The 26,638-nt window shown below is 43.5% G+C and overlaps 1 protein-coding gene across 12 annotated transcripts in view; it reads left to right on the forward strand.

Annotated features, from left to right (window-relative positions):
- The window catches only part of Foxp1 (forkhead box P1), a 382,214-nt gene that overhangs the window by 277,793 nt on the left and 77,783 nt on the right, over positions 1-26,638 (forward strand). For 7 of the 12 annotated variants that reach the window (XR_008722666.1, XM_055628587.1, XM_055628591.1 and 4 more), the window contains 3 exons: positions 13,633-13,770; positions 14,768-14,857; positions 20,217-20,370. Coding sequence is in view for 11 of the 12 variants with exons in the window: in XM_055628587.1 (XP_055484562.1) it covers positions 13,633-13,770; positions 14,768-14,857; positions 20,217-20,370 (382 nt within the window). In the remaining variant the exon portion in view is untranslated. Of the gene's footprint in view, positions 1-2,077; positions 2,232-13,632; positions 13,771-14,767; positions 14,858-20,216; positions 20,371-26,638 lie in introns of those variants that run through there. The other 5 variants (XM_055628592.1, XM_055628594.1, XM_055628596.1 and 2 more) reach the window with 4 other exon arrangements.

The following is a 26,638-nucleotide window of genomic DNA, read 5'->3' on the forward strand; positions in this document are numbered from 1 at the left end:
ATACCTGTTAGTACAGCCTCCTGCTCTGCAGTCCCATGGTGCTCCCAGCCACCACCATGCAATTTAGCACTTGAGTTACCACCAGCATCACTCCTTAATTATTTTGTGTAAGGCTGGCCTCCACAGCCGGGCCCCAAGCGTCTGTAATGTTGTTGTTTGCCTGTTTGCTGACTGTTTGTTTTGAAGCTCCTGGAGACTATTAACTGATAAAGACTGACCTGTGAGGAGGTAGCCCTACTTGTCAAAGCACGCATAAGTTTTATGGATGCCTCCTGTGGGCCCTCAGACGGGCTCACCCCAGCTTTGTTCATACTCGCTAACTCTCAAATTAACCTAATACTTAAAAAAAAAAAAATCAGTGTGTATGTCTCAAAATGGCTGTTTCTACTTTCCTAGGGTTGTTGGCTAGAAGAAAACTTCCTCTATTTTCATTTCCTACTTTGGTGCCTCTGCCTGCTCTTCTGGAAAGAAGCACCCCGTTTCTTTAAAACTCAAGAGTTCTACTTACTGAGGAGTTAGGGTGGTCTAGCAGATTCAAGGCCCTTCTTGCACCCCCATCCCCCCACCCTCAGAGCCACCCTGGTTCTCATTGAATATTCATGAAAGGGTGAGGTGACATTTGTGTGACCTGGACACAGAACACTTAAGGGTGGAGAGTGGCGAGCACTGCGCCCATTTAACACCCTAAGGGGTGGGGAATGCAAGTGGGGGCTCTCCCGTTTCCCAGCTGGATTCCTGGGGGGAATGTTTGTTTATCCCTTGCTGGCCTCACTGAAGTCCAGGCATTTTCTTGATTAGAAATATTATTTCTGGTTCATAGCAGCCTGTATTTAATATATCTCACATTGAAAAGTACTTTCAAGTGAAAGTCTTGGGATTTACTGGGTTATACTTTGTTGCTTTAAAAAAAAAAAAGGTTCGTATTGAAGAGAAATAGGTAATCATACATTTCACTGCTCTGTTTCCTCGTTATTTTCAAGAAGATAATAGAATTGTGTGGGTTGGTTTTATTGTTTGTTGGTGGTGGTGGTATTTTTACTATGCAAACCAGAAAGTTTTTTTTGGAAATGGCAGAATTGAGAGATGGTTTCTGAAGCGGCTGCTACCTTGTAGGCTAATCTGCCGCTTAAAACCTGATACTTGAGCCGACATAGTTTAGCATTATTGGTGACTTTAAAAGACCGAAAGAAAGAAAAAAAGAAAGAAAGAAAGAAAAAAAAAACCCACACACAACCCCAACACTGCCTTTCCAGGGAGTGTTTCCAACCGAGGTCATCTCAAAGTGCCTGTTGAGAGGTGCTTTTGTTGTGGCCGGTGCTGCATAAATAAGAAAGGAATTTCAAGAATTATTTCTTAGCAAACGTGTGGCAGCTGTCGTTCTAGAGGGGAAGTAGCGAGGAGGCACGTTGGGCTGTGAATTATTTGGAGCCCCGTGTAGGGTTCCTTCCCTGCGCGAGCAGGCAGGCAGGCACACTTGGCGAGGCGGCCTCCGGATCCGCGAGGGTGGCTGGGAGACGAAGGCTGGGCCCCACCGCCACCACCGACGTGAAGCGAAAGTTCTCCACCAAGGCGGGTTTTCGAGGAAAGGCTCAGCCTGACGCCCCGCAAGCCTGCCCTTGAGCCGGTTCTGTAGCTGGGAGCAGCTGGGCAAAAAGCTTGCTCGGTGGCGACGGGCGCCGAGGGGCCCTCCTGCTCCGCGTCCCCGAAGGTTAGGACAACTCTTTGTCAGTTTCAAAGAGGAAGCAAACAAGCCCTTTCCCCCAAAGCCGGGCTGGGCAGTGGGGCCCAGGGCGCAGAGAGAGAGAGAGGGGGTTGGGGGGGGGGGAGGAGAGGAGATGCGCGCCCCAGCACGGTGCCCGGCTCCGGCCCAGACGTCAGCCCGAGGGGGGTCACCGGGTTAACAGCAATTAAAGAGGAGTTGCTGGGGAGACAAAAGGCGGGCGGCGGGGCCGAGCGTCGGTTTCACCTGCCGCGCGCGGAGGGGGCCGGGGCGCGGGGCGCGGGCGGAGCCCATTGTGTGGGGCGCAGCGGCGGCGCGGGGTGTTTAGAGGCGGGTTGTGATTGGTGGAGCAAGGCGGGGCGGGTGGGCGCGGCGCGGCGCGGCAGCCCGCGAGCCCGAGCGCCCCTTGCGCGTGCAGTCCGCCTGCACCGAGGCCGCCGGACCCAGCCCGGCCCCGCGCGGGCGCCCCGAGCCGGCTGCGCGCGCCTGGCGGCTACATGGAGAGTGTCAGGTTGGTCCCGGTCCTCCTCCGTCTTTGCCCGCTCCGCTTCCTCTTCCTCGGCCTCCTCCTCCTCCTCCTCTCCCCCAACCCACCCCATCATCCCGGGCTATGCACCGCCAGCTTCCCGGGGTTCCGGGGACCTCGCCGGGGAAGGCAGGGACGCCCTGCAGCCTTCAACTTGACTCTCAGGCTCGGCAGCCCCAGCCTGGGAGCTGTTGATCAACTTGGAGCGGAGTTGCGCTCTGGAAGTGGAGGCGGAGAGGAACAGGAGGGTGGGAAGCCAGGCCGTGGGTCCTGGACACGGATCTCCCTAGCTCTCCGTTGCGCTCTCTTGTCTCTTTTTAAAAACTGTTCCTGGGTGAAGTGGAGTTGGGAGTTGGAGGAAGTCTTGCGTGTATTTCTCTTTCCCTCTGCATCTTCCCCGGTGTTGGCGTTTCATTTTCCGCTGGTGTGGCCTTCTTGAGGCCACTTTGGTAAAGCCTTTTTGGCTATCCCTCGGTGCCATCCCTCCACACCACTCGGGGGGCATCCGTCTGGGGTATGTGATTCATGTCACTCACAGAGCGTGTGAAACAGAAGAGAAGCCTTCAATCTCAGTGGAACCAGCGTGGCTGTTTCTGTTTCTTTTGCTTCTGGTAGTTTGTTTCTGTCTGTCCAGGCGTCTTTGCAGCTTAGCTGTTGATATTCAAGGAGTTCGCACCCATGGTAAGGAGGGAGGGGAAGGAAGGAGAGAGCCCAGCACCTCAGCAGACAGGCAGGCTGTGCCATGCACTCCGGCAGGTTGGAGATCTCCATCCACTGTGGCTTCACTTGGCCACGTTCATAAAGTAGTAAGCGAGGTTTGGCGTTTGTAAGGGCAGGAGCCTGAAGCCTTGTCATCGTGAACTCCCGTCTGAACCGGCCCTTAATGTAGCGTACTCAACTCTCAGAACTGTAAGGAAACGGGACTTTTTTTTCCCCCCTCCCAAGAATGGTGATGGGAAGCCGAGGACCTTTAGGAAAAGGATGGTAGTTTCAGAGTACAGCACATGTAGTCTCTTCCTCCCTGGGGTTAACTCCTTCAAGGCCTTCCGGTTGCAACTAAAATGTCTGATAATTGTTATATCCTTGTCCACACAGACCAAATGTTCTAATCAAGCCCATTTAAAAATGCAAATCACCTCATTTCCATAGATTCCAACATTCTGAAAGTGACACATTTGGGGGAAAAATAAGGCTGATAACAGGAAACGTGAATCATACTATCAGTGACTAATCTGCCTAAGGAAAAAAAAAGCTTACATGTATTTTATCATTAGGAAGTTAGGGTAAAAAGACGATTTCTTTCTTTCTTTTTTTCAGTTAAAGATGCGAGTGACTTCGTTATTTCTGAGACCGCCCTTTTGTTTGTGAGATATTTTCATGTATGTGTGTGTGTGTGTGTGTTTGTATGTGTTTGTGTGTGTACAGTATGTGGTAAAGTATTACAAACTCGCCTGTCAGTGTCAAAGCCCTCGAGCATAATCAGGTTAAGATTCTACTTCAGGGTTTGATGTGTGTTGCTGTTACTGCTGCGTAAGAGAATAGCTGGCTATCTCTGGGTGTTTCAGATTCATCACTCAGTAAAACAAATCAAGATGAGCAATTTTGCAGAAATGGGGGGGGGCTCTATTTTATGTGGTTCTGTGTAGCTGCCTGACACATTTCAGTGAAAAGTGTGTAAAAATGAAACCAAAATACAGACTGCCTGCCCAGACACTGGCTGCCAGTATCACTGGGATGTGATAGAACTCTGTGGGCTGACACTTGATAATCAAAGTTGATTTATTGTTCATTAGTACTGCATTAGCCCTTTCAGGCAAGACAGTTATTTGTGTAGTGGCCGTCAAGAGCGAGACTGCAAGCACCTGTCATCTCAAAGGCATGACATAAGCAACCAGATATCAAAATGATGCAAATTAAAATGCATTTGACTGTAAAACACCACTCAGCCACCTTTTTTTTTTTAATCTTCATGATAAATTAGCACAGGTCAGTTCTAGTGTAGAAGAAATAAAAATGTATCAAAGACACTTGTCTTCCAACCCTAAGGACTCCCGTACAGAATGCTAGGAGTGGAGTTTATGTTTGCCAATTTGCTTAAAGAACTACCTTTCCTCCCCAAATCTGCAGCTTGCTTAACAGAAAGTTGGCCATTTAAGGAAATTGGGGAAACACGGCCTGTCAGTGATTTAGTCCAAGGAATTGAAAGAAGGTAGGCTTTTGTGTTGTGTTTTTTAATAAACATATTTCATCAGATGAAACTTTTGAGTTTGGGTTGCTTGTATGAGAATTGATGACATCATAGCTAAGCTATGATAATGTCGGATAATAATGTCAACTGCATTTTCTGCGGCATGTCTCACTCTCGGCCCCCCCTCCATGGAAGGGAATGATCTCATGGCAAACAATAGAAAACAACCTAAGTGTCAAAAGAAAATAAAATTAGTGAACTTTTTGTCTGCAGCCATAGAAACGTGGATTAACTCATATTTTTTCAGGGATGGAATGGCAACATTGTACATGAAACTATATAGAGTATTGTCTTCCCTGAATTTTCATTTGACAGGGATTTTAGAGGCTGCGATCTTAATTAAATCTCAACAGCTAAAGCAGTGCATCTACAGGCATGCAGTGTTGCGTAACCTTGCTCAGTTGGTAAACTGTAAATCATCAGAAAGCTTATGATAGGAATAGTTAATTTAAAAAAAATTTTTTTTTCCTGTTTGCAGTTAAACGTACCTTAAAAAACAAACCTCACCGTAGCAGCCTTGCTTTTGCACGTTGTCAGGAGCTGTCACTTGAAAGATAAACTCCTTTATGACACTGACCAGTTCTGCAACTTTTCAGGCAGCCCTCTACACAATGGCAGGAGACAGCGAAATTAAAATCTAGATGAATTAAAAGCAATCAAAGTCGTGCCTAGCGTGGCAGGAGTGGCGTTTGAATTGCCGTGTTTCTGTGACGATTAGGAGGGAATGTGGTGGCCAGATTCTCAGCTCATACTACAATTTGAGCACAGTTTGTATTGGCAAGCAGGAAGCTTAGAGAAATTCATTTTATTACTTGGTTTCGTTGTGGACGAACGTCACTAAGGGGAACTCTAAAACGACGCTCTGAGTAACGGGGAAACAGTGATCAGTGAGAAGCCCCTTGAGGTAGTTCCTTGTGATTTACAGTCAAGGAAAAACCGTAGCAACAGTTGACCAGAAAAGGTTAGAGTGACTAAACGCATACATTGTGTCTCTCTGTGTGTTGCATGTTTGGCTCTGCAGTCAGTAACAAGGAGTTACAATCATCAAACAGCCTTGTTAACTGTCTTGGTCCTTATAATATTTAGTGCTTGCAAACTCTGGCTTATTTACCTTGACTGTCTTTAAAACAGATGCTTATAACTGCTGCATCTTTTTCTTTCAATATATGCCTTGGTAGAAGCTGCTTATATACACAGTCATTCTGCATGTGTCATTGTCACACGATCTCATAGAAGGCTGGCAGTTGTGTGGCTGTTAATGTCTAGCTGTACCTCTAGGGTTGTTTGTGGCAAGAAGTCTAACCTATTGCTTAACCTGTACAGTTATATTTGTGGAAAGCCTTGACCCTGTATACTAAAACTGTTTGGTGCAAGTTTTGTTTTTTTGTTTTTGTTTCGGAGGGGGCTAGCATGTTATTCCTTGAAAATAGTTTTGAGTCATTTCAAAGTGTCATGTATTCTGCATTCAGTCCCCCGCCCCCGAATCCACCTCCCTTTGATTTAACACAGAAAACTCAGGACCTCTGTTGTAAACCTCTGTCTGTATATCGTGGGGCCTTGAGTCCCTGGAAAGGGCTAACCTGGGCCTCTCCTTTTACATGATAGGAAGGGATACCCTTTTCTGAGTCCTTTTTCTAACCCGGTAGTTGTTTGGGGAGGAAATTAATTTAGAGTGAAAAAAGAATTATCAAGCTCATGCATTAGGCCTCATGTTCACATCGGGTTAAAGCAACTAATCAATGAAGTGCAGGCTATAAATGCCGGCGAGCTTTTTACAATACCTCAGCTTTTTAGAATACCTCAGTATCATGTCTTAATTCTTACACTTTATCTTGCCCTTAAATCTGAAACATCATTGTTCAAATAACTGAGAACAAGGTAAATCAACAACATCAAAAAGGTCAGCCTCTGTGATTTCTCAAGGGCTTGTTATTTTGTACTTCCCAATTCTATTTGATGTCTTGACAAAACAAGATGACACAGGGGAGAATACATTAAAATTTGATTTTTTTTCCCCACCTAACCTGTTACAGTTGTGGCAGCTTAATTTCTTTCTTTTTACTTTTTTTTTTTTTTTGTCCCTGAAGATAGCTTTTTGTTCAGTTGCTTTTAATTGTCACACTACTTCATGAGGTGGGTCTTCACAGGTCTCTCATTTGTGTTGATATTATAAGGCTTTTTTTTAAAAAATGTATTTTGACCCTTCATATGGAGGGAGCTTTAGGTTAGGTTTTTATCTTCATTTAGAAATAAATCGGTGAATGGCAAACATTGTCAAAGAAGCAACTGATGTTTTTCCTCATTAGAATCTCGTTTGCGCCCCTTGGTTTCACTGTGATACATCAGGTGAAGGGGTTGGAGTTATGCGTGAGAAATTGCGTCAGTCGTTCTTGAAAAGGTAAAAAGAAAACGGTAGTGCCTTAGGAAATCCATATGCAACTTTGGGGTATCTAATTGGGGCCTACCTAAATATTTAAATTTACCTGTAGTGTCCCCCAATAATATAGGGAGAACTATTTATTTATGTTTACCCTCTCCTATTTTCTGGGCTAGTTACCTTAAAGTAAGGAAAGGAATCAATTTAATTCTTACTTTGAAAAATAAAATTTAGGGGGAGGTAATCATTTTTCTTCCCCATGTAACAGTAACCCTTGTTCTAAAACTATCTACAGATTTTTCTTGCTTTTATGATGCGTGTTTCTCAGCAGGATTGATGGAGTTGCTATCTCTTTCATTGTTCGTAATAATGTTTCAGTTTAAGAAAACTTACTTCTCTGGACTTTCTTCCCTTTCCCTTGAAGAGTTAAAGATCTGTGGGTCAGATCTTTCCTAAGGAACTCTCTGGACTAGTCACCCCCGCCTCCCATTCTCAGCACTTAAAAATGATTTTGTTGTTTTTGTTAATATGAAGTGTCAGCATGTTCTTCTCACTTACACCAAATAGTTTTCCAGCCCACCTACGGGAAAATGAGATCGAGGAAGGAAAGGGAAGACATCTTCTCGATTTTAATAATAATTAATAATAATAATAATAATAATAATAATAATAATAAATAGTAGTAGTGGTGGTTTTGAGGTTGAACTAAGATCAGTTCTTAGTAAGTGATTATTTTCATATGAAGCTCCCATTGTTTCCTGTATTTAACAATTGCTAATGGGAGAAGCGATTTAATTTATGTAAACTTTACATTTTTATGCAAATGAAGCTGATATTTATTAGAGCCAAAACAATTAGGCTGGCACTTAGTGGCATAACCTTGCCTGCCTGGGAAATGGTAGAGAAGCACAGGGCAGCCTCCAATCTCTGGGCTTAGACAAATAGGAATTCTACCATTTGTTTTTAATGTAAAGACAAAAAGAACTCAGCTCTTCAAGAGATGGTTTCTTAGGGTTGGTAACCTGAAATAACTCCTGACTGGCAGGCAAGTATTGGAGTTAACTTTTCTTTGTGAAAGGAAGATAGCCCCTCTTTGATAGAATGTAATAAACAAAATGATAAAAAATGAAATGCTAATTGCATTTTAAAAGGCCTCTTTTTTTTTTTTTGCTAAAATTTTAATAGGTGGTTGTATTGTTGCTGAGAGAACAGTTATGCTGATAAGTGACTGAGATGATTTTGCATTAATATAATAACCATTACCTGCCTTAATGCTTTGTATAGTATTGTGGCAAAATAGCTAAGTCTAAAAGAGTTATACCAAAAGCAGCATTCCACAGTGAAAGAGAATTATACTTGCCATATGAATACCATGTTTTTTTTTTGTTTTTTTTTTGTTTTTTTTTTTTTTTTAAGGACAGAAATACTGTGTAAAATACATTTTTTTCCCATTTTGTGATACAGCTACCTTGCATGGTACTTGATTTAAGTTTTGGATTTTCGCCTTCTTTGTTTTGTTTGGTTTTTTAAAATTTTAGTGACACAGAGAATAGAAGCTGTCTGGTGTGCGTGTGTGTGTGTGTGTGTGTGTGTGCATGTGATCTATTGTAACTATTGGTTATTAATTTTGAAAACTGGCCTATATTTTCCCAGGTGGCTACTGGTACAGATACAAGCTAGTTTCCTTATGATCCCAGGAAATTGGGCATAATTTTTTTTTCTTAAAATAGAGCCATTTTCTTTGTTTGCTTTTGTTTTGACATTCTAGAGCCTTCTAATTTAATTTGTTTTGCTCTCATTATGTGGCTGACTGGGTGACATTGCCTAACCGCGTCAGTTGCCACCCAAACATAGCTTGAAGTATGGAAGGCAAGTGAGTTTCTGGGGGGCATACATGTGGCTTATGATCAGAGGTCAAAAAACAGTTTCCAAATAATTCTTTGAAAATAATTTAATGGAAATACTGTAATAGATAGTTTTAATGAAAATAGTGTTGCTTTTTTTTTTTTTTTTACCGTCTCAGTTATTTGACTTGTATACATAGTAGTTATGAGAGGATGTGAGTGTCCAAAGTCTCTGTGTATTTTATGCTGGGCAGTGTTTACTTGTAGTTCACTTCAGTGTAAAGGGAAGGGAGAGAGAGAAATGATAACATGTTATTTTCAGTATTTACACAGTGTCATCTGGTCTCCCACCCAATTCCTTCAATTGTCTCCTAGATTAGAACCAAGTATTGTTCCTATGAGGTGTTTTTGTTTTTTTTTTTTTTAATTATTTGTTTGTTTGCTTTTGAAATTTCAACACCCGTCTTCCCCACTGCCTACCTTCCCCCACTTTTGGAAGTACGAGAAAGCGGAGAGCAGGGGGCATTGTTTAACAGACTGCGAGCATTCCAACGATATAGAGTCCCCTTTGGAGGAAAAGAAAACTACACCAGCAGTGCCCGAGCCTTTACCAGCAGTTGCTGCTGCTGAAGATGCCTCCCTCCTCACTGGTACTAAGGAGCAGTAGGGCCCATGCTAGCCACGTTCAGATGGCCAAGCACAGCTGTATTTCTGCCACTCAGGCAGGTTGGTGTGCACCTGGCATGACCACACCCCACTGGTATCAAGAAACAGCATATCCTGCACTGCTTTTGCTTTTTTTTTTTTTTTTTTTTTTTTAATTCATGCTGATCCCCGAAAGCACAAATAAAGAGTGTTAACCGTGGGTGCACATGTGTGTTTAAGTTTGGTTTTTTTTAATGCAAGCACTCTTTAAGTGCCTGCCAGAAGTTTTATTCGAATCTCTGATCCCTGAAGGCAGCTAGACGGAATCATTCTAGGTCTTCATAAATTGCCTCCCGTGACTCATTGTGAGCTCACACAGCTCCATGCAGCACACTCATCTCTGTACACTCAGACAGTTAACACAGTTGTAGTACAGGGGTAATTTTTTTTTTCCTTGCCTTATATTTAAATTGTCTTCTGAGGGAAAAAAAAAATCAAGAATTAGCTTCAACTGCCAGATGAGGCACAGGCCCTTGTAAGCTACATGAAGCATCAGAAATGAATTTTTATCTCCAGGAGGGTAGGGTGGGTGTCAGGGGGGGGGGGGGGGGGGAGCAAAGTTTAGTTTTCATCCAACACTTTCCATGAGAGCCCTATAAATATAAGACGGCCGTAGTTAAAAACTCACATGACTGTTTTAAATACTATTGATTTAAACCACTGGCTGGATTTTATGAATCAAAGTGTAATTTCTAAGCTTTGGCCATATTTCTCAATGCTAAACCACTCTCTCCCGTGTGCCTTTAGCCGCTTTCCAGACATTCAACACGGGATTAAATGATAGCAGTTACAGTGATCAATAGGTGAGGGCTGTGACAATCACTCTTGCCGTTAATGACCTCAGTAGTAATGGGTAATAAAGTGTGGGCTGTAATAGCCCCTCGCTGGTACTGCATGCCCTTTGATTCCTGGTATTAGCGGGGACTATCTACATGGGAAAGCTGGACGCTGGGAATTAGGGAGTAGATATAGAGGCCATAATTCTTAAGTATTTAAAACCTTAAATTGTGCTCCATTTCCCCCCCCCCCCCTTGTTTCTTTTCTATCCCTCTGTGGTTTCTGGTCCACTGGGGTAGTTTTCTGAAAACTTGCTACAACCTCTTGTCCTAATAGGGGAACAGGAACTTAAGGGGGAATGGGCAACTAGAATCTTGTTTTACCGCATTTATTATATGGAGCTCCCTTGCCCACTCTGGCGGCTGGAGCTAACTGGTGTGAAACTGTGGTTTCAAACAGTAAAAGCAAAGTTCAAGCCATCAGGACATAATGGCCCACTTCTGATTACTCGGAGACCGCTCCACTAGTTGGAAGGGTTACTCAGGCTTCTTGTGCCTGTCCCTGGCCGGGCTGCGCCTGCTGCTTGAAGCGTTTTATTACTCATCAGACCCTCCATCAAAGTGTCCAAAGGGAACAAGCAGGAGAGAGTCAAGTTCATTCTCCTGTTCTGCAGCTTGGCTGCCAACAATAAAGAAGTAACTGTGGGAAAAGGAGCTGGAAACCACTGGCTCTCTGCAAGGACTTAAAATTACCTGCACCTGTCAGTCTTTCCATGGTCACCCTTTATTAATTAATTAATTATTATTATTTTATTGACAGTTAAGGGACTGTGGTGTTTCTGTCCTAAAAAGACACATTTTTACCATGCTTAAAAATAAAAGGCTTTGGAAGTATATGATTTCTTTAAAAACAAACTCCAGTAAGGAACACATTGCCTACAATGGCTTAAATCACCTTTATTAAAGCATAATGTATACACTTCTACATAATGTAGAAGACACTCTTTATCTAATTGGAAGAGATGTTACATTCATGCATCTGTGTGACCCCTGTAGTGTTTCTCTCATCTGTCGCCTGAAATTTGCTGGTGTCCCTTCCTAACACGGGGGCTCCAGACCTCTTAAAAGGAGGGGGAAAAGGAGGAGGCGATTGTTTCTGCACTGTTTCTCTGCCATGGCTCTGTTAGGTTTGTGTTCATCGTCAGTTCAGATATTACACCACCCTGTTCCTGTGTGTTTTCCTGTCCATCGCCATTAGACATTTGGCGCATGAGTATTTGTGTTGTACGTCATCCAAGAAATGCAGAGAGAAAAAGAAATCTGAAACATGGCTCCTTTGTTTGCTTCAGCAAGCCTCCTGTATGGCTGTGTGACTCTCAAGGAATAGTAAACTTCTATTGTGGTATGTTGGCTTCAGGAGCTCCGAAGATAGCAACTGGCACCCAGTGCATGTTTTAAAATTCAGAAAGTTTCTTCTGGATGAAGACAAAGTCGACTAATTGGAATTAATGCGTAGATGGTTAGATGTTTTGATAATGTCTTCTTGGCGTTTGCCCTAGACTGCACGCAAGTTCAGTGTTCCAATCATTGGTGATATTTCATGCTGTGAATTATCTTTTTAAAGGGATAATTTATCCATTCATATACATCTGTCCCTTTTTGCATATAAAAATATTCAGACATACCCATCTGTTTTAAATTACAGTGTAACTACATCTACACTTAAAAGACCACTGCACTAGGAAGAATTCACGGATGACCTCCCCGAGTTGGGTTAATGAAATTTTTTGAGTGTTCTAGCTTGTGTTTTCTAAACACATGAAGTTCACACACGAACCTCCCCCAACTTACCCTCAACACACAACACGCTACCACAACAGGGGAGAATGCTCACTGGACGTGAATCTGACCTTCAGGAACCATTTTTAGTTCATCAAAATTAGTGATGCCGAGAAATCGGGACATCAGTGCATAATGAGTGTGAAATTAGGAACGAGAGCTCGCTATGCAAATGACAGGGCAAGTCATGTGAAAAAGTCAAGATAAACTGCATATTAAGACATTATGTTACATAAAATTAACACTCCGTTTCTCTCTTTTGCTTACTGTTCCCCTGAAAGATTTTTTTTAATTCTTTTATCTTTTGATCAGCTATTGTCTGCAAGATTTTTTTTTTTTTTTTAAGAAGTGGCACACAGGCAAAGTGCAAAACATGTTATTACCTTTTATTGTAATACATGAGATGACAGCAGACCCTTTTAAACAAAGTATATATCCTTTGCAGCCTCTAGCTTCTTGGCTATCATATTTGCTTTAAAACCAAAGAAGGGTAAGATGCTTAAATATTACTCTTAGAAGACATTCAGCTCTTTTCTTTTATTGCATTTCTGTGTTTTTTTTTCTTTTTCTTTCTTTTCTTTTTATGGGGGGGTGATTTTTCATGAAGTAGTCTTCTTGGAGTACAGGGACTGACAAAATGGTTCTCATGTAGCCTGAAAATTAAACACAAGTGCGGTGATTATTTTGAATAGCTAAATTACATTCTAGAAGGCTCGAAGAATTCGTAGCATTGTCATTAGGTATCCGCTTGAATACAATTTGTGTAACCTTGGCCAAGACAGCCTGTCATTTTAATGTCAGTGTTTTATCTGAACAAGACATCATCCTTTCAGATACAGTGTGCAGGTTCCTTGCAAAGATGCCCGTGCAGAAACGTGTTAACAGTTGCAAATACGAAATGCTATCAAGTTCATCACTGTAGCTGTTTGTCACTGAAATGTCATGGAAAGCGGCTTTTACCAGTATCACACGTAATATGAAAGAATTGAGACATCTGTACGCTTTGTGAATAAGGAAGGGTAAAAGGCATCCTAGGAAGGGTCTGTGTTTTAAGTTCAGAAGATGTGTCTAAGGTTCTGCCACCTGCAAAGCTAAGCATCCTTAAAGATTCTGAAAATCACTGTCCACAAGCGAAGTGGGTCATGCTAACTGTGGCTGCAAAGTTGTTTGTTCCTCCTTAATTTCCTCCCTAAAACAAAATTAAAGTGCAGGCTAACTTCTTACAGCTCGTTTTGACTAGAGAGATGATATTAATAAGGACAAGGATGGATCTGTCCCTAATCCTGATAACATTTGTTAAGGTCTTCCTTCTCTGCTTGTAAGGTTGTGTAGAGCCCATCCTGGCTGCACGATTTTCTTTTATGTTTCTTGACTTGCCCAGCATATGTGATGCCCTGGATTTGATACCTAGCAACAACATCACTATAAAATTAATAATGATAATTGCATGGGGCTTCACATAGGATCTGTGGATGGATCTCTTTACCACAAGTACATCCTGCATGGGAAGTTGGTCAACCCTTGAAGCAGGCTGAACCTGGGAGGCCGAGGGTGTGAGGCTTGCTGGCTCCCTGCTTACCCTTCATTAATGTTCTAGGTTCCCGTGTCAGTGGCTATGATGACACCTCAGGTTATCACTCCTCAACAAATGCAGCAGATCCTCCAGCAGCAAGTGCTGAGCCCCCAGCAGCTCCAGGTTCTCCTCCAGCAGCAGCAGGCCCTCATGCTTCAACAGGTAACTGTCCTCCTCCCGCCCGCCCATAGCTCGGGTCCCAGTGCCCCTCCACCCACACACTTGCTTTCCCTGTTGAAGAATGAACATGACTGGCTACCTGGACCCCGAGTGATAAGGGTGGCATCCGTACCCATGAAGGAGTGGACCGATGTCACAGGTCCCAGGCCTCAGGTCTGGAGACCGCCCCATGCCCTGCGGTTAGGGCCATAATTGGACTTGGTGGAAAAAGATCTCTCAGGCTTACATGGCTTTTCACTCTTTTATTTGGTAAGCCAGGAGGCTTCGAGGTGACATGAGTCAAAGCAGCAGGAGGTACACATTGGAAGCAAGTTTATGCAGACAGCTCTTGAAGTCCCATTTCAACTCCAATGCTTACCTTTAAAGAATTTTTTTTCTTGGGCATGTAAAGAAGCATTTCGGAGTTCATCAACCTCAAAGCACAGAGTTTACTTTTCATACACGTGCTGATGCTCAGATAAACTTGTGGCTGGCCTTGTGTCTTGGGGACAGAATTCTCAGACTTAAGAAGCAACCTACGCCCAACTGATAAGGGTAGGTGCTACAGGGATAGAAATCACTACCATATAATGGTAAGGATAGGACTCAGGAAGTTCCCTACACGGTGGAAGCATCCAAATCTGGGACCTTCCTTGCCCCTCCTCCCATAATTTAGAAAGCCCAAACTAGAGACTAAGTAGACCCTGCAAGGGCATCTCAGCTTTGTTGTACAATCAAAGGTCATCCCTTGCCTTATTTTAATTAATTTGTGTAGAAAATGGTATGTTTTTCATCAGTTCATTTTTGAGATTACTTCTCAGGCCTTAATGCCAAGAATCGTCAGTGTGCGTGGAATTTATTGTCGGGTTTCAAAGTAAAAGGTCAGGGCATTCCAGATAAAAGGATGCTATTTTTCAAATCACAGTTTGTGCATGGCATGGAGAGGGACAGTCGGTTGCGGTATTCAGTTACTTACCGTCCCCTCCTCTCTCTCTTGTAGCAGCAGCTTCAAGAATTTTATAAAAAACAACAGGAACAGTTGCAGCTTCAACTTCTCCAACAGCAACATGCTGGAAAACAGCCGAAAGAGGTACCGATGATGCATATTCTCCTTTCCAACCACAGATCTCAGGGGACTATCTAGTGGCTATGAAACTGTCATTCATCTTTTAAATGATTGCCCAACTCAGCTGACTCTGTGGGTTCTCAGCTTTCAGACCAAGAGTTATTGTCCTGCTTGTGCTCCGATGCCTCGATCCCTTACTTCACATTACCACAGCAGTGTACCTCTGTGGGAACAGCACCATGAGCCGAGTTCTGGGTTCCTGTGATACAGCTGAGGACCAGCATGCAGCTGGGCTGGGGAGGGTCAATATTGGAAGTGGGTGCACACTTCATTTTTTCCATCATACAATTATTAGTTTGTTTGCTTGTGTTATGAACTCCGTCTTTTGGGCAGGTGGCAGTGGCCTTTTCCATTGGCGCACTCACTTCTTGTGAGGTCAGGCAAGCAGACAAGGCATTTAGAAGATGATTAAACATCCCTATCTTCATTTAACCTCTTGCAGGTTGAGCATGTCCTAATTGCCTAATGTATGCATTATATAGCATGAGTTAAAGGTAGGGGACTGTGGCTTGGGTCTTTTGTACTTAACGGTGGAAAACAAAACAAACAAAGCAAACAACAAAAGAGCCCCCAAACCACCAAGCTATGTTTATTTCTGTGTCCTAGTTCTTTGTAGCTTTTATGATTTATTGCACTTGGCCGCTCTGCCCAAGCAGGTGACACTTGTGAACCTATACACTGTGAGCCCTTCCCAGGGGCTCCCGTGTCACCTCCTATATGCTGCCATGAACCCGAGGGTGCTGTCACTTCTGGGAGCCCAGGGGGAGCCCACGCTGCCGAAGTGTTAGGATATCCCCCACCCTTCCACATTATCACAGTGGCTCAAAGCTTTTTGCCTAAGTGTCTCTCCTTACTGCAACAAAATACACAATCCCACAGACAGGATGCTGCCCTCTGTCTTGGCATCTCTGATAGCCTTGCACAGTTAGCCACTTTTGCTCTCGCGGAGGGAGTCTGGCCAGGTGACTGACTCCACATCCGTGTTCCTCCCATGGGTATGGATGTGCTGCTTTTACGCACAGGAGGCACCCAGACCTCTCTCCCCATGCCGGCTCCTCCCTTTACACCAATTGGGTATGCTTTCCATGCTCTGCCAAGTTTCCCCACCCGGAGTCCTGTTTCGCAGGCCGCCTGTAAACCCCCTTCGGAGCAGGGGCAGTTTTGGGGTAAAGGGGAGGAGGCATATTAATGAAAATGCTGACACAACCTTAAGGACAGTGGCTCGCTACCGGGAGCTGCTCTAATAAAAAAGGGAACAGATTAAAAAGTGTCTAAAATGTAAATCTAAAGGACTAACAGTAATTAAAATGGAAATGGCACGGGGAGGGAAGGCATGTAATTGTGAGATATCACCCCGCAGAAGGCTCTCAGCTTTGTTTTCCTGGCTGTTTTTCTAATTCAGCGGGGCTTACTCATCAGTGGCAGTTCAATGCGCCTTAATGACTCTAGGATTGCAGGCATCACTCTGGACAAAGAAATGATTATTGTGCGGTCAAAAGAAGTTCAAAGACAAGGAGGGAATTTCAGTTTTTTCCCTTAGAGATCCACATTCAAGAGCATATAAATTAAGCCAAATGTTAAAAACCACAGTCTGAAAGCTGACTTCAAAGTCACAACTCTCTAATTAATGAACTGCGAGCTTCAGTTTGGACAAGTTGGGGTTTGATGCGCCCATAAATCAACATGACAGGCCTGTTTCACAGTCTCAGACAGTGCTTGTCATTGAGTCACATCAGATGTAAACACAGCAGAAAAAAGAAGGGCTATGAAGGAGGGTGCAATTGATCAACAGAATTGGTAAAAACCCACTTTTGAAGCGCATTATGCATGATCACAGGAAATGGTTACAGCCTCAAGAGGTTTCCCCGTCTGCTGTTGCTTTTTTGAATCAGATTTCTCACAGCCTTCAAAAGGGAGAAGAAGAATTATGGAGTTTCTCCCCCGTGGCTTGCAGGCAATAACCCCCTGTTGTTATTTTGTGCTTCTTTCTTTTCAAAGGCATCAAAATTTAGTTTTTTAAAGATCTTTAACTCTATATTTGAAGACACACTAGAAAGGGCCGCCACTGTCACTCTTATCAGTTACCAGGGGCTGTGTTCTTCCTTCCCGTTGCCACTTCTTATTAACCTCTTGTTTGGTCTTGTAGACAAGAGTTTGGAAAGCATATCCGCGTGCTGGGAAGACATGAAAGTTCAGATGAGCTCTGAGGGCCCCAGAAAGAGATGGAGTGGGGGAAGTTCCCCCGGCAGAAGAGTTTCCAATGTGCTGTTGTCGGGAAGCACGATAGTGACATCTGGGTTTGGGCAGAGAGTGACCGTGAAACGAGTATGCTGTGTCCACAGGCACTGAGGGTTAAAGCACCGTGGTGGCTTTGTTTGTTTGTTTGTTTGTTTTGTTTTGTTCTTTCATCTTGAGGACTCTGGGCTTGCTCTGGCCCAAGGCTTGGTGACCCAGGAGATAAGTGACCTCAATAGACCGAGAAGGAAGCAGGCAAAGTGGAGTCAGACCAGTGCCCTTAGGTTTCCCTGTGTGCTCCTCGTGTGACTGGGCTGTTACCCAGTAGTTAGGAGATCCTGCTTCTCTGGGATATCAAGGGTTCATGTCCCGAAATCATCAAGCAGCCGATGGTCCTTCTGTGCTATGGTGAAAGAGTCACGTGGTGGCCGCTGTGTGGTGTGGCCCGGTGGTGATAATTTTGACGAGGCTTGTTTGAACGTAGACATCGGCAGATGGAGCAAGTGTGTTCCTTTGCCGAGTGAGCTGTCATTAGTGCCTCATTTTCTACAGTCAGGTACTCCCTCTCTTGTCCTCCCCTTCCCCCCTTTTTCTTTTTTGGTCATCTTTGGCCTCATGGCCAGGGCACATTGCATTTGCTGTCTTTCTTCCTAAAGTCGTTTTTGATACCCCCTTGTGGAAGTTTCACGTCACATTGAACCAGACCCAAGGTGCTCCTTTAGAGATAGGCGCTTGCTGATGCTGTCAGGGATATAGCCCAGCACAGCCGTGGAAGGAACAGCTCCTGGATCCTGGACTCAGGGTGGTTGCAAAAGTAGATGACAGAATTCATTTTAAAATCAATCTGGGTGTGCATGGGGGTGGGGGTTGCCATCCTGTGTGGTGAGGTGGCAGAGCTGATTGTTTTAAAAGGGCCGTTTGTCCTGGGCGGTTATGACAGTTTATGTTAGGCAGTAGGGAGTAGCCAAAGAAAGGAAAACAGACCTTTGACTGCAGCTCTAGGGAGGGGACCCGAAACGAAAGGTTTATCAGGGCATTTGAGCATTTTAACACTGACTGCTGACCTGTCGGGGGACTGCGCAGGGACCTTTTTTGTATGCATTCAACTGTGAGAAGTAAACAAACGGACTCGTATCCTGTGTTTGGTAACTGGGTGGGGAGCACACTTTGGCAACCAGTGTTGCTTTTAAATTCTTCTTTGGACAATGGGCCTTGTATACTTTTATATCCTGGCTTTTCAAACGTGGACAGCTTTCATGGGCACTTTCCTAGGGATGGCCACAGACAACAGAAAAAGGCATCAGTCATTTCATATAAATACACAGTTTTTAAACACTCACTTACAGTAAGACAGGAAGCACCCTCCCCACCTCCATCACCCCTTTGTATTTGACCTCAACAGTGGCTAATTCCCCCGTCTTTGACTGTGTCCCTGTCCCCCTTCTTTAATGTCATGAGTTAATATCTGTTGAAGAAGTGAAAAAATCCTTTTGACACGAATATAACTATCACTGGGTTTCACATTAATGTGGTAACTTGGGAAGGGGTGAAAACAATTGGATCATTTTCTGCATGCTGTTCTTAAAATGAAAGTACTGGCTTTTCATTTAAATTTATTTAAATTTTTGTTGTTAGTGGTATAGAATTTGTTTTTTGGAGTGAAACTCAATTAACTTTCTCAGTGGCGTGGTGGTAAGTCTGAAATTGGTTACTAATATAAGGATGATGGCTTTTTTTTTTTTTTTTATAACTGTAAAATAAACTACATGGAGGCCAAAAGGAAACCACCATTTTTCTCTTCCTTTGAACTTTGCATCAGAAGGTCTTGGTTTACACACCATTTTATGGCCATATCAGATCAAGGTCATAGGTTAGGTTAAGTGAATGCAGTTGTTTGTAAAGTATTGTTATTAAGCAGAGAAGGCAGGCTCTAAAAACACTGGGTCATCATCTCATTGCAGAAGTGTCGCTGACCTTTGGAATAGTGTTCCAAATTAAGAAGAGTTCTTGTGTGTTCCTTAAAGATTGTTTTTGGGGGCAGAGGGGGTGGGACTCAGTTTGGAAAGGGTTAATTTTTCCTTTCTAATTGTTCGCCATAACGTAGCCAAGACCTCCACCTCGATATGAATCCTCGCAGATTAAGGATATTAGATAATTTCCTTCTATTTATTGTATTCCTGCACCGTATTATCTTTCTATCACTCAGATAATTACTGAGGAAATCTACATTAATTTTTTTTGGCTGGGGCGAACGAAGCCTGCTAAACACAGGAATGCTGTATTGATGTTTTACACAACAAAAGTTTTCCTCCTGTCGCTGTCCAGTCAACAGAGATATTTATCATATCATAAAGCCCCTCCTTTTCAAGAACAAAGCGGGCGGGAGACACTGGACAACTGGAAGTGGAAATTCAAACCAGCCTAAGGATTTAAAGCCTGGAGAGTCCCGCTTGCATTAAGCACTCATGGTGGAGTACACTGTTGTTTGCTAAATTATGAATGTGTGTAATTAAAATCTAGTGGCTGTTTCTATGAAAGATTTACAGTGTTATTTCATCGTTTGTCATGGCTAATTAACAATATTAGATGAAGTTTTTCTTCTTCAAAGGTCTGATTTTTTCTCATTTATTTATGTCAGAAGTGATAAACAGTAGTTAAAGGCCCATGCTGGTTCAGGCAGGGAGGGAGGCACCTTGTTCTTTTACACCTCAAGGGTTCAGGGTTCAAGTCCCTCTAGAAGGATGCAGTCTCCTTTCCAGTGTGAATAATTACAGATTTCAGAGTCTCAAAAGTTCATGTCTTGACTACAGAACTCAGGCTTTTCCTATTGTTCGGAAAGCAGGCTTGTCAAAGGAATCCTTTTCCTCGGCCGGGGTAGGGGTGGGTGGTCAACATAAGAGTTAACACAGGCCCCCCCCTCCCCCTCAGCCTGTCTTCAGGAATGGCACGCTATTCCCCTTTTAAACCTTGACATTGAGCCCACCACCAAACTGAGGTGGCAGTCCTCCGGGACTTTTGAAACACGTACACTTTGAACCATCACTGGGAACCGGCCATCTCATTTCTGCCCCTCATTGTTTTCTTGCAGCAGCAGCAGGTGGCTACCCAGCAGTTGGCTTTCCAGCAGCAGCTTCTCCAGATGCAGCAGCTGCAACAGCAGCACCTCCTGTCTCTGCAGCGTCAAGGCCTTCTAACAATTCAGCCGGGGCAGCCTGCCCTTCCCCTCCAACCCCTTGCTCAAGGTACGAATCTATACTCGTTGCGCTGGATTACATGGGAACCAGCTCCATAGAGAGGGTGGGCAGAGGGGATGGGGTGTCTCTTGATTGCTGCCTGCTTGGGATGCAGGAAATTGCCCACCTGAAACATGCGCAGAGAGACATTAGGCAAATAAACAACAAATCGGATGGGCCCTTGCAGAGCCTGTTGAAGTCAGGAGAAGAGTCCGGGAATGCTTGCAGGAATGGGCTGTATCACAGTGTTGGGAAAAAGGAAATCAAATATCAGTGCATTCACTGAATGTTTCAGGGCAGTCCTTTGGCATTTTGGTTTCGATGTTCTTGAAACATACTATGTAATCATGTTACAGCATGTTTTACAACATGGGAAGTTCTTTTCTTCTCTTGTCTCTGTCTCTGCGCGTATACCTTCTTTTCTCCCTCCCTCCCCTCCCTTCTTCCATCCCTCTCGCCTTTTCTTCCTCTCTCCCTCTCCGATAAGGTCTCCGATTTAGTTCAGGCTAATCTAGAACTCCAGAATCATCCTAAGTCCCAGGGTTTAGGTTTGTGCCATGATGCTGAGTGCCTCAAAACTTTATTACTGTATTTTTATTCGTATGGGTGTTTTTCCTACATGTATGGCTATGCATTATGTGTGTGCCTGATGCCTGTAAAGGCCAGAAGAAGGTGTCATACATATCCTCTGGAGTTGGGGTTACAAACACTTGTGAGTTGCCATGTAGGTGCAAGGAATTAAGCCCAGGTCCTTTGGAGGAGCAGCCAGTGCTCTTAATTGCAAAGACATTCCTTCAGCTCCCTAGCACCATTTTTTTTTTTAATTACTTAGGCATACTATCAGTTTTTATTACCAGGATGGATGTTGAAATAATCCGATTTCTAAGAATCAGTGGGATCTTTTTTATTTTATTTCTGTTTCTTTTTACTTTTTTTTTTTTTTTTTTTTTTGAATTTATTTTTTTATAAACTTTGATTCCTTGAAAAGACATCAAGTATTTTCGGTGGTTTTGTGAAATTATTTATTTTTGTGTGTGGGTGTTTTCCCATTGTGTACCATGTGCATGCAGTGCTCGTGGAGGCCAGAAGAGGGCGTCAAGCCCTACAGAACTGGGGTTACAGATGGTTGTGAGCTGCCACTCGGGTGCTGGGAATCCAATCTGAGTACTTTGGGAGACCAGCCAGTGCCTTTAACCAACGAGCTGTCTCCCCAGCTCTGAAAAGTATCCATGCGTAGTAGATTTTTTTTTGAAAAGCTGCTGCTGTCAGAGGCAAAGGGAATCTCTAGGTGTTCTTAGGAGACCTTGTGGGTGTAAACAGCTCTGATTTACTCAGGACTGAAAAGGGGAGGGGGAAGGGGCATTAGGAGGAGGGCCATGACTTACGTTTAAGGCCAGTTCCTTTGTCCCGAACACCCGTCTTTCCGTGCCTGTGCAGTCCACACTGAAAGCAGGAAAAAAGGCAACACTGTGCTGAACGGGGAAAGGTGATTTTTCTCGTTACTCCACCAGCAGTACTCCGTAATAGCAGTTAACTATAGTCACATAGTCTTAAGTGCCATAGGTAATGTAGGACTGATTTAAATTTCAGTAGGATATTCATGGGTTCCTTTAAGCACCTCTCTTTTCCTTTCTTCCTCCCTTCCTTTCTCTTTGCCCCTCTCTCTCTCTCTCTTTCTTTCTCTCTCTCTCTTCTTTCCAGACAGACTCTCTCATTTTGTAACCCAAAGCTGGCCTCCAACTCTTATCTCAGTCCCCTGAACAACAGCTGAGATTTTTAGCTGTGTACCACAACACCCGGTTTCTCTCGTACCTTTTTGTATGTGGGATGTGAGCATCCGTGCACCCTGGTATCCACAGTGGGATCCCACAGACACAGAGACAGGCTACACGTGGTACTGCAGACTCACCCCACTTCCTTAAGGCCAGCGATCCTTCCTGCTGTAGTGGGCCTGTGCGCGCCATTGGATGGATGGTAGCTACAGCTCCCTGAGTTTTGGATGGATTCAGTTGCCTCCTGAAGCAGGGTGAGAATGATGGATCTCCTTTGTGCTTCAGAAGAGGTAGTCATTCGTCTAGAAACTTCCGGTGCTGCATGGAACCAGTGAGGTGTGTCTGTTTAGGTTTTGTCTCCGGAGTCAGCCACACCCAACATCTGTCTGTGGTGGGTTTTGTTGTTGTTTTCTTTACTTTTAATGCTAAGACCTCCCGCTCTTTCTTCCTTTCACTTCCTCCTGCCCTCCCACCTGCCCTTGTCTTGTCTGCCCAGCTGTTTGGTATCTGAGAGGCATCTCCTCCATGGCTGTCCAGTGGGAAGCAGTGAGGACTGAGCACAGGGCAAAGGAAGGACACTTTGGCTAATGCATTTTTTGTGCTTGCATAATGTTATAACCTGCATTAATTACACCCTATGGTTTATTGTTGGAACAGTGGCAGGCTGCTCTGACACACCCACTGGACTCAAGCTTCACTCGCTCTCAGCCTTTCCCACCGCTCCTGTACTATTATTAAGTTTGCTCACTAAGGTTCATTGTTACAGTACATCGGTTAAGCTGTCCAAAAGAGGGCAATTGGGCAGTGACAAGACAAGCGCATGTGTGATGTGGAAGAAATGAGTGTGGTGGTGCATGCAGTGTAATCTCCACAGTAACCCATCAGAGACACTGTCGGCAATTCACCAGTCATGGCATTGATTGATATGCTTAGCAGTCTGCTGTAACTATTAGCGCCTGCAGCATTAGGGTGAAGGCTGTGTAAAGACTGAGAGGTGTCTGTATGTGCATCCAAGATGGCATGAATGTAAACGCCGGTGTTGCTGGCACTAGGCGCTGGGCGTAAAGTGGGCCACAGCCCTTGCTATCTCTCGTGAAACAGGAGCTCACACTCTGGGCTCCCCAGCCTCCCCTGCAAAGTGTCTCAAGAGCATTCAGTCACGTTGAACTACAACACAATTCTTTTTTATCCGAGAGATGATGGCTTAAAACTGATGTCATTATGAGGTTTAAATCAACTTTCTGCTTGCTTGAACATGGTCACCTGGGTATGGATGTACAAGGACAAAAAAAGGTTGATCAACTGTTTGTCTTGGAGCCAGTGATACCTGGGGTTGTAAAATTGAGTTCCACGACCAGTAATCTGTCAACTGTCCCCACAACATACATTTTTTAAACCTGTGCCTGCATTTTCTTTTATAATGAAGGGGCAGGTTGTCCCAGGGCAGGGGCGGGGGGTTGGGGGAGAGTAGATACAGAAGAAGAAAAGAAAAAAAAAAAAAAAAGAAAGAAAAGAAACATGGTGAGAGACAATGATTGGGGGTGTTTGAAAGTGCTGGCAATGCCTACTCCATAATAAAACTATCAGGATTCTTCTGCAGCTCGTTCATGGCCCCGCTTTGTTACTTTAAACCTGTGTGTAAATCTGATAGTAGAGGGATAATAAGTGGTATTTTAAAGTCCCCTTCCCTCCTGGAGATTTTATTCGTAGACTGTTTTCTTTTGGGATTGTTCTAGAACAATCACTCTCAGCCTTCCTAATGCTGCAACCCCTTCTTAATACAGTTCCTCATGTTGTGGTGAGCCCCAACCATAAAATTATTTTCGTTACTGCTTCATAACTGTAATTTTGCCACTGTTATGAATCATAACGTAAATAGCTGATATGCAGATAATCTTAGGCTGCCCCAAAGGGGTCGTGACCCATAGGTTGAGAACTCTTGCTCTAGCGCCTTCTCTCTGTTGGCCATAATAAGCCTATCTGTTCTCACCCAATTTTACTTATTATTTGATTTTCTTTAACTAATAGTTTCATGCAGAAATATCTTATTTCTGTTACTTGAACCTTTTAATTATTTAAAATGTAAACTCTACATACCTGGTTGTATACCAATTAATGGATTTGTCTAACTTTATCCTCTTACTATGCTGTTCTGGAAGAAACATGCGGTTTCTGAAAATGGAACATCCATGTAGTCTGATGGGTCACCACCTTGGCTGCTTGTCCGTCTTACCTCTGTCATGAGGTGTAGGCCTTCTGGGGTGGCTAGCAGTCACTGAACAGCAGTGAACTAACAAGGAGGAGTTGAGTCGACCACCTCTGCCTTTAGTCTATTGAGAGTGCTTCTAAGCCTAATGATCACATTGACATTTAGCCCTAACGCACCTGTTGTCACTTTCTGAGTCAGTCCCTCTTTCTGTTTGGTCCTTGTGAACGGTGAACCTGATTTCCTAACCTACTGGAATAAAAGCAAACCAGAGTCTTCACCAGTGCACTGAGCAGCTGTAACAAGTGGTGAACACATTTGTTTTGGTCTTAATTTGCCAGAGGAGTGCTTTCCTTTTGGAACAGCCTCTTCTGAGTCTTGCCTTTCTCAGAAGAAGAAAAGATGTGAAGGCAGCTGTTGGTAGACCCATGTTCTTTCCCTTGCATTTGACCCAGAAATCAATTAGTCTTTGTTGAGAAATAGGTGGCTATTTCTTTTCCTGTGCTTATTCAACTGGAAAATAAAAACAGGTTTTTGGCTTATATGCCTTCATATCAATGCACCCACCATCCACAGACCATCCTGTTCCCCGTTGTTTCAGATGAGTAAACCGTGGTCGGAGGGTCAGCTTTGTTTATGGTGGTTGTCAGTGTGTGGGTCACAGTGGCAGACCTGCTAGCTATAGGCACATCCTGCCTGTCACTTTGAAAGGTGTTTGAAAATAATAGCTCAGATGCAACAAAACCGGACCCAGGATTGTTTCGTGACCTTTCCCTTTGTTTAATTTGCCTCAAGGTTTGATTTCTGGGGACAAGGAATAATTGAATATGCCTAATAACTAAATGCTCATTTGGGACAAAATCCATCAAAATATAATTGGCATTTGATTTTTATGAAGGAAAAAGGAAGCCCACTCAGCTGACAAGGATGCATTTGAAGGATCTCTGACCACTCAGTGTATTATTTGGTGCTTCCTTTATAATATATATTAATTGCAAATACTTGAGCATTTGAACATTTTCCCGGAGCACTGCTAGAAGAGACCAACTGTTTTTGTTACTGCTCCTCTTAGAAAGGCGGGGAAGGTTATTGGTCTGCTGTGCAATAATTTACTCCTCTTTGATATGCAAACGATCCACGGTGAATATAAAAAAATCCTATCAGACTCATTTCACAGTTCTTAACCACTCGGATTCTCTGGAGTCCATCGCCTCATTAGACCAGTGCTCTCCAATGCTAGCATAATTAAAATCTTTAACAGTTTAGCAAAGTAAAGATGTTTGGCTGATCACGTTGAGATGATTATCTAGCCATTGTATTCTAAATGACAAAAATAAATTAAATTTAGACCTTGCCTTTTTTTTATTATTATTATTATGTGTTTCAAATGAATATAATGCACACAGCCTTTTTTTTTTTTTTTTTTTCAATCCAGTACGTTTTGGTTTGGTAAGAAACATGCCTGTTTCGGCTGTTGCTATCTAACCAGAAAATGGCTGGCCTTCTAGGAGAGCTGGGCTCCAGTTGATTGAGACAATGAACTGCAGTCCAGACATGCAGTTCCAAGGTGGAGTTGCCTCGCGATGTTCAGGGTGTGCGTTGCCTTTCTTCCCTCAGAGGAAGCTGTGTCTTCTGCTGTTCTTAGGTGCAGTTCACAGCCTGTCTCTCCTGGGAATGCGTGCCCCAAAGTATAGATTGAACTAGAATCTGGGAAGTCTGGCCTATACAAGCTTAGCTGGTAGGACAAAGAGACAAAGGAGACAGTGGTGCGGTTAACACGCTGATTCTGTCTCATCTTAGAGCAAATAAGGGTCAACAAGTATTTTATTTGAAGACCCCTGTCCATTTCGACTCCATTCAGACAAACAAGAGAACTTTGTTACTCTAAGCATATTCTCCTTTCCATTTTCATTCTGCAATGGCTCATTAGCATTGATCTCAGAAATGACAGTAATAATAGTGTTACTTGTATAAAAAGTTACACAGTCTGCGGTAGACACATCCATCAATTAAGCATGTGGTACTAGAAACCAAAATTAATGAGGAAGATAGGTGTGTTAATGAAATAATCATAGTATAATCAATTTGACTGTTAAAAGTTGAGAAGCATTTCAGGAAGACGGTATGAATTCATAATTTATGTCTAAAAGTGATTAATAAAAACTATATTTAATAACAAAGCTATTTGTCATCATCTAAGAGTTAAGCACAAAAATTACTCATTTTGTGGTTCATTTTGTCATGGGACTATAGTTGAACAAACTTATTTTGAGGCCTCCTTTGTGCCTAGGAATAAGCT

This window comes from Psammomys obesus, unplaced genomic scaffold, assembly GCF_907164565.1.
Source record: "Psammomys obesus unplaced genomic scaffold, mPsaObe1.curated_primary_1811, whole genome shotgun sequence".
NCBI lineage: Eukaryota > Metazoa > Chordata > Mammalia > Rodentia > Muridae > Psammomys > Psammomys obesus.